Genomic DNA, 15,205 nt, shown 5'->3' with positions numbered 1-15,205 from the left:
GCACATATGCAAACTGTTGTAATTCCTACACCGTTCACCTGATTTGGATGTAAATACCCTCAAATTAAAGCTGAAAGTCTGCAGTTAAAGCACATCTTGTTCGTTTCATTTCAACTCCATTGTGGTGGTGTATAGAGCCAAAAAGATTAGAATGTATCTATATATATATATGTGTATATATATGTATGTGTGTATGTATATATATATATATATATATATATATATATATATATATATATATATATATATATATATATATATATGTATATGTATATATATGATATATGTATATATACATATATATATATATATATATATATATATATGTGTATATATATATGTGTGTGTATATATACACATATACATATATATGTGTGTGTGTGTATATATATGTGTGTGTGTATATATATATATGTGTGTGTGTGTGTGTATATATGTGTGTATGTATATATGTGTGTGTGTATATATATATATATATATATATATATATATATATATATATATATATATATATATATATATATATATATATATATATATATTATGTATATATATTATGTATGTGTGTGTTCCATGTATTCCAATAAATTCAATTGAAGTAGGATGTATGTATCAAGGATTGTGTTAATCATGGCCTCTCTCCTCCTTTACTCTCAGATAAACCAACAGATAACCTCCCTGAGAGATATCTACCAGCTCACAGAGGAGAACAGCCGACTGCGTTTCCTCGTCTGCTCTCTGCTCAAGGACATTGCTGCTGCGTATTTCCCAGAATGCACCATCAAGCCATTTGGCTCATCAGTGAACGGCTTTGGAAAGCTGGGCTCTGACCTGGACATGTTCCTGGACCTGGATGGCATCAGTAGTAGAAATGCAACGAAGGTAATAATGGGAGTTTGGGGGGGTCGTCCTTGAGTAGGTGCCTTTTAGACTAAATGAGGTGAAAACCAAAGCCACTAGCTCAGTGTTCCTCAAACTTTTTACACCATTTCTAACTGATCATATTTTAAGTATTAGTATTGGAAACGTTGTAGTATTCCTATAGTATTGTTTTTAAATTAATTAATTGATGTTTTTTTAAACACAGTATATCAGGGATTCCATCCGCGTACCACTAGAGGCAGCACACGTACCACCAGTGATACTCGTACCACAGTTTGAGAACCAGTGCACTAGCTGACAGGGGGTAATTACGTTATTGCTTCCACACATAACATTTTCAATTTGCAAAAGATAAAGTTGTGCTTGATTAAACAGTTACTGTACATAAAATCTTGCAAAAACACAACACATCTGCCATGAAGAAAAGCATGTACTGTAAGTATTTTGGTTCTAGGTACTTAATACTGATCCGTCACACAATTGAGCTGAAGTTAAAGCACCTCTTTCCACTTGCAACAGCTTAGACTTTCCAAAAAAACCTAGGTGAAACAGCTACCAGCTGCTGTGGCCACACTCATTTGCCGCCATCTGAGTTCTGTGAGGGCTGAGTTCTGCAGAGTGGAACTGAAGACAGCTGCCGATGGCAATGGCCAAAAAATCCCAAAACCAACCAAAAAAATACTACATACACACTTAGCTGCTTTGCATTAAAGCTTTTCTTTGACATTCTAGAAGCTTTTACTTTTTACTTACGTACTACTTTTAAAAATTAAACCAACGTTATCCTGGTAAAGGTTTTGCATAAATTCAGAAACTGATGCCTGGACTTACTTAATTACATTACATTAGCAGAGATATATGTTTGAAAAGTCTGTAACATATAAAATAATGTAAAATCTAATTTTTTTGAAGAACCTGCTATGAAAAATCTAACCATTGTCAGAATTGTTGTATTCCTAATTCATAGAGTATTTGCCCTTGTTAAGAGGAGCATTTATTTATTTCAAAATCCTTTTGTTAAAAAAGAATCAATGCAATAATGGTAACACTCCTAATATCATTTGTAAGCAGTATATAAGTGTGTATAATAAATGTTTCTATAAGTGTTCCTAATAATAATAATACAAGTTTATTTGATATAGCACCTTTTACTGACAAAGACACAAAGTGCTTCACATGATAAACATTTGTTAAAATACAGTAGGATCCAAACAGAAAATAAGCAAGCAAAAATAAATGAAATACCAATGGAAATAAAAGATTAAAAACTTAAAACCCAAAGTTACAAACATGAGACAAAAGCGAGTTTAAACATGTGTCTTCAGCTGCTTTTTAAAAGCATCAACTGAGACTAAGTTAATAGGAAGGGCGTTCCACAGAGTCGGAGCCACCGCTTCAACGGAACGGTCCCCTTTAGTTTTTAAACGTGTGCGTGGGACCACCAGTAATCTCTGGTCAGAAGACCTGAGGGACCTGTTAGTAGTGTACGGCTTGAGCAGGTCAGAGATATAAACAGGCGCCTGACCATGCAAAGCTTTACATGTCGGAACAAGAACTTTAAATTGGATCCTGAACTTGATCGGAAGCCAATGTAACAAGGATAAAATGGGAGTGATGTGCGACATCCTGCTGGACCTGGTCAGCAGCCTTGCAGCAGAGTTCTGGACTAGTTGTAGACGGTCCTGGGACGACTGGCTGAGGCAGGTGAAAACAGAGTTGCAGTAATCAGGCCAGGATGATATAAAACCATGAATGATCATCTCAAGTTCACATTGTGAAACAACAGCTCTAAGTTTGGCAATGTTTCTCAGTTGAAAGAAACATGTGCGGGTCAGTGATTTGATATGTTGATCAAATACATATCATAATCAAATATAACACCAAGATTTTCTGAGGTTGGACTGTACAGCTGAAGAAAGGGACCCCAAAAGCTGAACAACCTTGGAGGCTGTAGTATCAGGAGCAATAATTAGCACTGGGAAATTGGCAGTCTGAATAAAATGGACGAAATGAATACAGTGCACTAGGTAGGGAATGGAGAGTGATTTAGGAACATTAAACATCTCTAAACTCTCTGTGTGCAGCCAATATCCGGTCTGTCCCTGGAGTATCAGATGAAGAGGGCCAACTCGGAGCGGGCCGTCACCCAGAGCATCCTGTCCGTCATCGGGGAGTGCGTGGACCAGTTTGGGCCGGGGTGTGTGGGGGTGCAGAAGATTCTCAACGCACGATGCCCCCTGGTCCGTTTCACCCACCAGCCCTCTGGTTTTCAGTGTGACCTCACAGCAAACAACAGGTATTCACCCTGTGCACATGTATCATGAGACCAAGCCTATTTGCCATACACAAACAGTATGAACAATGAGTTGTCATGGCTCTGGTGTTGCAGTGGTTCATTAAAGAATGGGTCAGTTTCAGAAGGGTCATAACTCAAAATGTCAGTTAGAGTTGGTCATAGGCCTCTCGCTTCACAGAAACTGCTAGTTTTATGTCGTCCTTGGCATTGCAAAAGCCCCAAACAGAAACCTGACTCCGACAGGAAATGCTGTGGTGGCACAGTTGCATGCCTGCCACAGTGAAACTGAACAGGACGGCCAAAGAGGGGGCTTGTTTGTGTTTCACTTCTTCCTTTTCAACATTAAAGGTATATACACAAACACGTACACGCTCGCTAACGTACAGAAAACCACTTTGCAGTTTCTAAGGAAATGGGGTTGAACCACCGGCTGTGGGTGGATGTGAGGGGGACTTTTCTCAAATCATGCTCGGAGATCTTTGAAGCGCAGCACTTTCCTCTGTGTGTGCGTGTGTGTGTGTGTGTGTGTGTGTGTGTGTGTGTGTGTGTGTGTCCAAAAAAACGCTGTGTGTGACTGAGGCTGTAACAACAGCTGAAGGCTGCTCTCTAGTGGTGGTAGTTTCACTGACCCTTGACATTCAACATAATAGAGTATTTTGTTTTCTGTACTGAGGAGGCTTTGAGGTATTTGGATCAAAAATATTTTCAAATTATGCTAAATGTGTGTACAAATACAGGCACTTAAGGGCATGAAGAAGACAAAGGTTTGGACTGCTTTCTGATTTATGCTGATGCTTTTAGAAATGTCCACTGCACAAAACAATAGTGGGATGCTTACACTATTGCTTAAGAGCATTGAAAATATAATCCTCTTACATTATGACATATAGTATGTCACAATTAACATTATTCATGAAACATGTAATAAATTAGCCCACTGACAAATCCAATAATTTTATATCACAGAGCCAGGAAATGTATAATATACAGAACTACTGTACATACAAATGTATTACAAGTAGGTCATCATGTGAGGTTTAGATGAAGCAAGATGGATATATGTTCTCAATAAGCCCATGTGGGGACACCGTGCCCACATTACAACACAGCCACTGCTAAAGTATATTTTTCCTTTAATGTTCCATCAGTATGTTAATGAAGAAGCTTGAATCATTCCAACATGGTGACTGACGACATGACATCAGATGATATTTTTAGAAACTGTACACTGTGGGATATTATTTTATACTCTGCAATTTGTTTCCTGTTTGATATTTCTATTATGATGGTGGCAGCATGTCCTATTTGGCTGTCCCAGAGCAGGAGACTGGATTTCTATCCTAGTCATTTTGGCTGAAAGAGCAAGCAAAAAATGCAGTAAATATTTCAATATTCACCCAGTGAAGTGTCCTGCCTGTACTTGTATTGGAAGTCTCCACATTCCAAACACTGAAAGGAAAAGCCACAACTAAGCCCTGTCAGAGTAACAACCAGAGTGGTTGTAACTCTGTATGTTCTCTCCACAGGGTGGCGATGAAGAGCACGGAGCTGCTCTACCTGTACGGAGAGCTGGACCCGCGGGTCCGTTGTCTAGTGTTCACCGTGCGCTGTTGGGCCCGAGCTCACAGCATCACCAGCAGCATCCCCGGCGCCTGGATCACCAACTTCTCCCTCACCGTCATGCTGCTGTTCTTCCTGCAGAGGAGGAGCCCTCCCATTATCCCCACCCTGGACCACCTAAGGGACCTTGCAGGTACCACCACATCTCACATAGTAGACAAAATATTTGGTAAATATTTTGGCAAAATATGGGTCAAACCATTCTGATTTAAGTATTGTGGTGCTGCAGAGATGTCCCGGCCTACAAATCCTATCTACTGACTAAAGAAAAATCTTTGTTTGGTACAGATCCTCGCAAAAATGACACTAATCATTTTAAATAATTTTTTTTGAAGGTAATTTTTTTTTGCATTTAGGCTTTTATTGTGACAGCTCAGACATGGAAGGGGAGAGAGAGAGAGGGAATGACATTCAGGAAAGTGCCATAGGTCGGAACCAAACCTGCGGCCTCTGCAACAAGAACTGAGCCTCTAGGATGGACTCGTGCTCTCCACTAGGCCACCCAGGCACCCTCATTTTAATTGTTTTTAATTTGAATATTTTTCAATGAAAATGAGAATAATGATCCAAAAAGTATTCCCTCCAATATCGTGAATCATATAGCAATTACAGTATCAGTAAAATAATTGCAATTAGATATTTTTCTCACATCTTAGCAGCCCTACTTAGGAGCATACCTTACTATGCTCTATTACCATGTATACATCTGTAATAAATGTGTCCCGTGATCATTAAACCGTCAGCGTGCCAGTCTGCCTGCAAGTCCACTGCAGTCCCTCCATCTCTCCCTCCCTCTGTCACCTTGGCTGCCTAATAATTGCCTTCCAAAAGCAATCTACCCCCCCCCACCCCTCCACCCTTCTTCCCCACACCTCCTCCTTGGCCCTGTTTAGCGCAGACTCTATCACACAGAGTGCTTACAGGACAATAAAGTGCCCATCATTCTGTGAAGGTCACTGACCCCGCCTCCTCTGGACAGACGCGCGTGAACGTACTGGCGCCCCCCTCCCCCCCCCCCACCCACCACCACCAGCCTCATCATGGTGAAGGAGACTGTTAACAAGGGCATTGCTGGAGAAGCAAACCAGTCAAGCAAGGACATCATCCAGGCCCCCTTTTTTTTTCTTTTCTTTGTACATGCACCTGCTCTCTCTCCTTCCCCCTTGTGTCTTTCTGTCCCCTCTCCATGAATGCACCGACACCATCCATCTGTGTCTAGTTTATGGCCATCATAGGCATGTAAAGGCAGTAATTTACCTTGTATCCCCTGCTCCCGTCCCACAAGGTCCCGCCGACAAGAGCGTGATTGAGGGGAACGATTGCACGTTTGTCAGCGACTTCAGCAAGATCCAGCTCCAGAGCAACACGGAAACACTCGGTGAGCACGGGAGCGTAGAAACAGGGCTGCAGGGCTACAATTCAGTTTGATTGATACCGATGTTTCTGTTAGCCGCTAACTTGACTTTTTCTTGCTTTGTCTCAGAGCAACTTCTGTGCGAATTCTTTGAGTTCTACGCCACCTTTGCATTCAGCAGGATGTCCATAAATATCAGAAAGGTATGTATGATTATTCACATCCATTAAGTCCCTTGTAACAAATAAGCCCTCCCCCCCAAGTAATCAAAAGTGGCTGGTGCAACACCCCAAAAAACTATTATAATTTCCCTTACATAAATAAAGACATTTTCACCCTAAGTTGATGCAGAAAAGGCACAAATTGTTGCAGAAAAATTCACCAGAATGCAGGAAATGAAGTGTTTGATATGCTCACAATTGCTCACAGATCTCAAACCTGGGACTCACATTCATCACATGGATACAAACATGGCTCCAAATGAATGATAATGTTGCTCTGCTGGATGTATAAATAGGTAAATAAATTGGACAAGTCCGCCAAATCAACTTAAAAAGGTGATGATATGTTAATGTTGTGTTCAGTTATTGCAGGTTTAAGTGCAGGTTGAAATATATTCCCACATTTAAGCCTCCTTTCAGACATTGTTTTACGCACAATGTTACATGTCCCTCTCATGGCTGAATAAATGCCACAGCTACTTTAACGTAACCGTCACAAAGGAAATGTTACTCGGTCATACCTAGTAACATTTCTGTCATACTTTCAGCTCAGTACAAGTCTAGATTGAATGCTGTCAGATTAACGTAAAGGCTACAGCAGGACAAGGTTAACTAGTTAAATATGCTAAGGGAGAAGCTAAAAGCATGTCATGTTTGCCTTATTAAGAGTAGTGTAATAAAAACTTCACCTAATCATAATCTCTAATGTGCACAAAACCATATATATATATTTAGTTTTAAGTTGTTAAGGAGATTCAGTCCATAAAGAAAATGTTTCCTCTCACTCTCCCCTGCCAAATATCACGCAAACACTGTGGCTCTTTCCGTAAATGTCCTCTGTCTGACTGAGGTTATAAGGAACACTGTAAAAGTCACTTATGTCTGAAAGACAAAAATCACTCTAAAGCAGGATTTATGCGTATGCGGGGGCTCCACACAGAGCTTTCGCTCTAGCCTACGTAAGTGGCCTGACGTTTATACCTGTGCGCTGGTGTCTGCGTGTCGTTCTAGCGTATCTCTTTAAGAGAATAGCAGGGCCGGCATGTGTTTGCGCGTGGCGAGTGTGTGGTAGAGCGAGTGAGAGAGTGGCGGGCATTAGCTTCTGAGCGAGTACCAACTCTGGAGGCGTAGAGGGAGAAACAAAGTGTCTCCCCTGTCCTTTCTGACCACGGTGGGAAATCTGGAGCAGGAGAAGTTAACCCTCTCCTTGATGTCATGTTGTTGATGGAGAAGGAGAACCAGGACATGAGTCGGGGGGGGGGGGGGGGGGAATGCAAAGTGGATCCAATCACAGTTGTTGCGGTCTGCGTCACAGAATGCCAAATGCTGAAGATTTGTTTAATATGATTTTGAAACAGTGTCAATGTTATTTAGTTTGTCCACCAGAGAGCACTGTCCATTCTTAAATAATAAAATCTAAGGGATCCTGATCAAAAAAGTTAATGTATATGTTTATGTAAAAAAAAAAAAAAAGTGCACATTGGCCATAAATTGTATTTTTGTAACTCTCTAATACCATCCTGCTACTTGGGTGGCATCTAATTTTACCTGAAAATGAAATGATTGCATCACTGAGAAACCAGAACATAAAAAAAGTATATTCAGAAAGAACTTCAGCACTCAACGAAATCCAGTTCAACCTCCTTCCAATATTTCCTCCCAGCCTCAGAGCTGAGCTCCAGCAGAGAAATCTGTTGGTAATAAAGGCAGTGTTTGGTGGATGGCGTCTTCCCACACACACACAGATGACAGCTGCCCTTGTCATATGTGATTGATGCCAGCCCCACAGGGCCCGGCGCCCTTGAGCTGCAATCCCAATTAAGAGCTCCGTCAGGCTAAGTGTAAACAAGCGCATATTTATTCTATTTAGACCCATATTCAGTCTGTTGCTGCCTGTGTAATACTTTTTGTAGGCACTGAAAGAGTGTTCACGGTGAGACTTTGGAACTTTTAAAAAATAAAATGGGGAGGAAAGATCAAGCCAACAGTGTTGGAAATCTCTTTCCAAAGTCTGAAAGATAATATCAGGGGGAAGTATTCAGTGCAGACTTTTCCTCTCTAGCTGTACAGGTTAGTTAATTAACCTACCTCTAAAATCTGTAACATTTAATGATATCCTATTTATCATCTATTACGTTGTTCTGAGAAATTTGGTTGATAAAGTAGGTGTTCATGCTTTGGTGGCGCATTATGTGAGATGCAGAGACTTTGCTAGTGCTTCAATGGAGTTTAATGAATTGATGTCACTGGGAAAGAGAGACCCTGCAGCTTAATATATGAGACTAATGTCAAGTTTGACACAGCAGAGGAAGCCTGCAGGTAGACTGTGGCCGTGACCCATGCATATAGGCTTTCACCAGTGAAGCAACAGCCATAAATCTGCTTTACTGTATTCCAATTCTCCAGTTCGCTCCCCTCCTCTGACTGATGGCTTTATGCTGCCATCTTCTGTCTTTCCCCCCCAGCTCCATCCCTTATCCTTTCAGCCCCTTTACCCTCAGACTTTCCGCTGGATACGGCATGCAAAGTACCATGGGAGGTTCTTGACTTCTCTTTGACCCACATATTGATGGTTCATTTGATGGCCATGACTGATAGACCGAGGTACAGATCATGTATGCTTCTTTTGCTTACATGTCCGGTGTGCATAGCGAGTTTTCCTAGCAGTCATAGCAGCTCGTTCCTGTCATTTTTTTGGTTCCCCTTTTTGAATTAGTCTCACTTCTCACAACTCAAGTCAAAATGTCTTCCAGAGCTATGTCCATGCCTTTCCCATCTGCTAGCCTGCTGAGAGGTGTACCAGTCAGCTATATGTTCCCCAGATACAGCCGCAAGACCTAAAACCATGACCAACGAGATAGATGGACCCTAGCATACAGGAATGTGCTAATGGCTGCTGCTCACATATGTGTTTTCATCTGCTAGCATTGTCCCATTCCCTCTCTTCAGGGCAAAGAGCAGAACAAGCCTGAGGTAGCCCCGCTGCACATCCAGAACCCGTTTGAAACCTCTCTGAACGTCAGCAAGAACGTTAACGCCACACAGCTGGACCGCTTCGTGGCTTTGTGTCAGGAGAGCTCCTGGCTTCTCCAGCAGAGTGAAACCAACACATTCAGAGGTGGTAATAAAGGAAAGGCTTCCCAACCTTGGGGACTCGCTACCCTCCTCCTGCCCTCCCAGGTTGCAGGGATCAACGTTAGCAAGAAAAGGAGACAGGAGCCAGCCAATGAGAGGATCAAGAGCTTGCTGGAATCCTTGAAGAATACCAATCGGCAAAAGAAAAGCTAAGAATCTCAGAAATCCACTCCATCCTCTTGCAATCACTTTAACTCATGCATTGGTGAACATCTTCTGGTGTTATTGTCTGCTGCCTCACTGAGGGAGCGAGGAGAGGCTTCTGCAGTCAAATTCATCTGCTGGACTATAGTTCCAAACATGGACACTGGAGGGTGTTACTGAGGCCTGTACAGTATGTGCATACGTTTGGGACCAGGAATAAGGGAGTGATTTTTGTGTACTTTACTATAGACTTGCCTGCTCTGTTATAATTAAAGCCAGTACTGTGGAAACTGATGCAAGTCCTGCCAGACACTCTTTAGGAGCTAAGACTGTAGATTCACAGGTTAATTTGATTCAAAATGTGTTGTACATGGATGTATCTATTTACACTGATCACTAACATCTGTTAACATCTCAAACAAAATCATTATGGATATCTTTTTTTGTATTAATGTTACAATACAGATGGAATAATGAAGCTTTTATTGCAAACTGAAAACACTGGGTTTGGTTATTATGGTGCTCCAAAAACTCAAAAGGCAGTAAAAGGGTATCGGAGGGCATCAGACATATAATATAAGTGAATACATCAATACTATTAGTTAAAAGGAGGGTAAAACATCATAATAAACGTAATACTTTTCGTCAAATTCCAATTGATTGAAAAAGAAAGGGAATATCTTTTTATTGTTTTCTTCTACCTCCAGTAACTTAACAACATAACTTACAGGTGTATTTATTTGACTCCTCTGTTCATCTCTGACTAGCTGGTTTTAATTTTTTTAACTAGAGCAAATAGAAGACAGCATGGCAAGTTGGGTCACCTAAAAACACAGGTAGCTAAGCAAACTGAGCACCAGTCTCTTTACCTATAGCTACTTAGCTGGAGCTAACTTTCATCATAAGAGCATGACACTAGAGTAAGTAAAGTCAAGCATCCATACCACATACAGCTATAGCATCACTGTATATACATTATAAACTCTTGTAACAGTAGCTTAAGCCTTTTAGCTGGCAAGCTAACAGTAACAAGTCTCTACACTAATTAGCCATTCACAGACACTAGCTCCATAACATCATCTTCTATTACCTGCCGAGCTAGCTGTCTTGCTTTATTAAACTGAATACATTTGTGGTAAGATTAAGATTTACTTTATTAATCTTGCAAGGGGGAATTAAAAACATGTTTCACTCTGTTGTTAGTTATTACACACAGACCCAAAATGCACACGCATGCCTAGGACCTATACAGGGAGGGATGTTGGAGCGAGGGGACAGCCCATGACGGGCGCCCCGAGCAGTTGGGGGTTTATCCTTGACGTTGCACTTCCGGGATTGCTCCGGTGCCGCAGGAAATTCCGCCGGATGCATGTCTTTTCCTTCCTTTCCTTAAACTCTGGTGGATTTGTGAGGACTATGGTTAACTGCTCCTCAGATCTCTGCAGGGTAAATCCAGACAGCTAGCTAGACTATCTGTCCAATCGGAGTTTTCTGTTGCACGACTATTTTACAGCGGCTCTCTGAGGAGCCTCACACCTCCCAAGACGATTGTGATTGGTTTAAAGAAATGCCAATAAACCAGAGCACGTTTTCCTCCCATCCCAGAACGCTGTGTGGACTAGCCAGACCTTCCTTCAGAAAGCTTTGGAGGAGGGTCTTGCAAAGCGAGACTAGGGGTTTGGTGCCTTACTCAAAGGCACCTTGGCAGTGCCCAGGAGGTGAACTGGCACTTTTCCAGCTACCAGTCCGCACGGGGACTTGAACCGGCAATCCTCTGTTTATCAAGCCAAGTCACTATGGGCTGAGTCACACAACCCCAAAATTAGTTCCTTGACCGGGAATCAAACCCAGGCCACGGCAGTGAGCGCGCCGAACCCTAACCACTAGACCACCAGGGATTGATGGTGACGTTGTGAGCTAATTTGCTAAAATGCTTTAGCTACTGTAGATGGACTTTATGGCAACAGTATTAAACATTATGAACGAATAACACAACCTCTACTGGCTGGTATTATGATTAAATTAGCTTCAGCTCGGTACAGTAAGCTAGCTAACCACATCATCTGATGCTCTAGTCTGATGCAGAAGCATGATGTTCTTCCTTGGGGAAGATAGTGTATATAGTTTCAATGTATCATATAAATGCATTGGTGGTAAAGGAAAACAATTAAACAAGCATCTTTTTAGTTCCAAAGTATAAAGCCTAATTTATGTTTTTACTTGCTGCATTTTTTTTTATTGTTGATGTGTTCACTTATATTTTTGACTTTGTCTGATAACCTTGTACTTCTTTTTTGTACGGTACAAAGAAGACTGACAGCATTTTCTCTAATGTAACATCTGGATTTCAATTTTTAGAAGCAAATGAAGAAAAACAGTGACATAATGTTGCTAGACTGTGTCACATGTATAATGAAGTAGACAGCCCATCAACTTGATCACCCAGATCATTGGAACCAAAGTCAGCCAGCTTTGTGGCAAAGTCTGTTGAATGGATCGAGCCCCTCTGGAAAAAAAAACAAACACTGATTGATATGTCATGTTACGTATGTGAAAGAGACATACCACTTTACCTCTTAAGTTTCCAGCTTACAATGCCCGCTAATCGCATGGAAATGTGGCTGAAACACCAAAAAGGTCATTCACATCCAAATCTTTTTTTTTTTTTCAAAGTTATATAACCTGTAACCTGAGTGTATGTATGTGTCTGTGATAGAGGAAAGAGAAAAGACCTCAGGGGTGCATGTGTTAAGAGTGCGGGTGCAGGTTCACATCCTATGAGTTTGCCTGAGTGTGTTTGGACACGAGTGTTTCAGGCCCATGGGATAGTGTTTGAAGAGCAGGGAGAGCGCAGCCCGCAGCTGTTTTTCCGCCTATTGCTGTGGGAGGTCAGGGGGTGAGAGGATATACTTTTAACTACCTTCCCTCCCACCACCCATCCACCATCCACCCGTTGCCATGGGGGCACGGTGCAGATGGGAAGAAATGGGAGTGAGGCAGAGGAGAGCCCATCGCCGCTTCGCCCCCTCCTGGTTTTGAACTTCACTCACTGTCCCTGCCTCCTCTGTTCTAGCTTTCATTTTGCTTTCAAATTCAACGTGCCTCTCTTTTTTTTATCTCAGTCATCTCTTTTTCCTCTCAGAGTGGCAGCGTGCTTTGAGGTTTGCAGAGTTTGTTTATTACCATAAGTGAGTTTCTGATTGATGGATCTGCTCTGGTGAAGCAACAGAGTGGTTATGAAACACGGTGGTTAGTGAAGCATCGGGTGGGGAAATCAACACCTCGGGAGAATTTGATGGAATGGGACTGCTGGTTGTTGTAGGGTTCATTTAAAGCAGCTAGATTTCAGTGACTAGAACCTCTGATTTGTATTTGGTGGTTTAAATGTGCTGTACTGTTCATTATAATTTATAGACCCTTCTTGGATGGTACTTTCTCCATTTATTCGAACAATTTATGGGGTAATTACAGGCATAGATAGAAACTGTGGCCACTTGCCAAAAGGTTGCCACAGGTCAATGTCAAGGTTAATCATAATTTGTTCTAACTCGTCTTAACCATTGCAGTGGTAGGTTTTATGACTTTCAGCGATAGAGCACTTAAGTCTGCAAAGGGGACCAAGGTTGTGTTTAGCTAACCTGCCTAGCAGTGACCTTCCTCAGAGGTGTTTGCCTTTCGGCACACTGTGGGTTCTGATTTATTGGTAAAACTGGCGAAAAGTCCAAGATGGATTGGCCCTCGCTCAGGAAGTGCAGAGGTTCAGCAGGACGATGGCCAGAGTTTATGTTGCTGCCTTTTTCTTGGCTCTGAATGTGCCTTCAGAGCCTGAAAGAATGTAAAAAGGTGGCCTGAGGGTTTGAAAAACATGGGAGGGATTTGAGGAAACATGGTGAGGGTGAAGAAGTAGGAAAAACAACCAGAAATGAAAAAGATCTTGGCACGCATTTGAGGTTGAATGCCCCCCTACAAATGTTAGTCTCTGGGCAGCTTCTTTCACAGAGTGCTGTGAGCATTTGAGGAAAACGGTTTTGCTTCTGGAGAACATGCTGTTTGATGTGGAGGCCTTATCAGTTGGATCCCTTTCAGAAGTTATTTTATCAAGCCGTGTGATCACCACGCCACTCCTTCCACTTACCTCCACAAAGACCTGTGAGCAGTGTGGAGAACGTAATCTCCAAAGCACTTCCCCTCGCAGTTCCATGAATTGTCTCCCGCAACATTGTTAGAGGTCATTACGCTGGTTTCCGTGGTTGAGGTACAAGCGTCCTTTGCGGCCCCTGGGGGACCCAAACGCCCCCTTACTCCCAGGTTTCCCACTCATCAACACCACGGTTGGCGGTGCAGAGATGGTGAGAGGGAGCAGGGAGCGCTGGAATGCACTTGTCGCATGCCGAGTCCCCTGAGGTTCATTTAGTGTATCTCTGGCTGCAGAGTTACTACTGCGTAACCGCTGAGGGGTGTACTGGTCTACTGGAAAAATGTGCTTATTGAAAGCTACATTCAAGTGCCCCCAGTCAAAATGCGACAGCCTGACATCTCCGTCGTGTCTCCATGTCTCAACAATGAATGAGGTAAACTATTGGCGAACAACTTGATGATTTACACTTTGTGTTTACGCTGTGTGGGAATGTCTGGGACTTACTGTAGCCTCCAACAGTACCATTGTTTCAGTGTAGGATGCATGGCTGCCTAATTGGAGCCTGGCACAAAGTTACCAGCAGCCAAAGCCTCCGAGTGTCAGTGACCGTGGTGGTTTTTCTTCCTCTCGCTGGACAGTTAAGAGGATACATCCATTCAACACTGGCCAGATCAGGCCCCTATTGAGACAGTGACTGCATGTTGTGATGGAAGATGAAGTGTCACATGGGTACACCGCACACAAGCCCACATGGCAATTATACCACTGAGATCACAACATGGGCGGGTATCCATGGAAACGCACCCCGCTCATCTACAGCGCTCCACCAAGCTCTCCTGGGTGCCTTTACTCCGTGACTGGAGAATGCATGTGTAATGCAACATATATACATGTGACACCAAGTCCCCAGAGCTCAGGCTGCTGCATTTGTACCATCACTTTGTGCTTTCATGTTTTGTCAAAGCTGCCACTGTGCCATGAAGAGGCTGAAACTGGTTTGATGTACAGTATTTGGATATAGCAGTTGAGAGTTTAGTGCCTCCGTGAATAAACAAAATTAGAGTAATGCTTTAATTTCCAGATCTGTACTTTCCTTATAATTTCCAGGGTTATGTCTTGGAAAGAATGTGGTACTTGTTACAGGCAAACAGGGATAATCATTAAACTGTACTTTCCTGTAGCCATATTTGTTATTTTTGCATGTTCAGCTGACCTGCTATGGAATGACTGAAAGACTTCCGGCACAACCTGTAAGAAAACAATTCTTTAAAAGTTATGATTGGATAGGATTGGGCAGTGGTAGCCTAAAGGTGAAAGAAGCGAGCTTGTGACCGGGAGGTCGCCCGTCAATCCCCAGACCGACCAGATAAAATCTGGGTGGGGAAAGTGAAAGAGCAGCACTTGTCCCTCCCTCA

At 42.4% G+C, this 15,205-nt stretch overlaps 1 protein-coding gene across 1 annotated transcript in view; it reads left to right on the top strand.

Annotated features, from left to right (window-relative positions):
* Positions 1-14,970, top strand: part of mtpap (mitochondrial poly(A) polymerase) — a 20,525-nt gene extending 5,555 nt beyond the window's left edge. Inside the window, exons 4-9 of the mRNA XM_078280297.1 lie at positions 658-882; positions 2,967-3,178; positions 4,705-4,931; positions 6,084-6,176; positions 6,282-6,355; positions 9,323-14,970. Of these exons, the coding sequence (XP_078136423.1) occupies positions 658-882; positions 2,967-3,178; positions 4,705-4,931; positions 6,084-6,176; positions 6,282-6,355; positions 9,323-9,661 (1,170 nt within the window). The 3' untranslated portion in view covers positions 9,662-14,970. The remainder of the gene's footprint in view (positions 1-657; positions 883-2,966; positions 3,179-4,704; positions 4,932-6,083; positions 6,177-6,281; positions 6,356-9,322) is intronic.
* Positions 14,971-15,205: the final 235 nt, after the last annotated feature.

Source organism: Sander vitreus, chromosome 22 (assembly GCF_031162955.1).
Source record: "Sander vitreus isolate 19-12246 chromosome 22, sanVit1, whole genome shotgun sequence".
Lineage (NCBI taxonomy): Eukaryota > Metazoa > Chordata > Actinopteri > Perciformes > Percidae > Sander > Sander vitreus.
The sequence above is the reverse complement of the archived record's forward strand: the minus strand, read 5'-3'. Positions and strand labels throughout refer to the sequence as shown.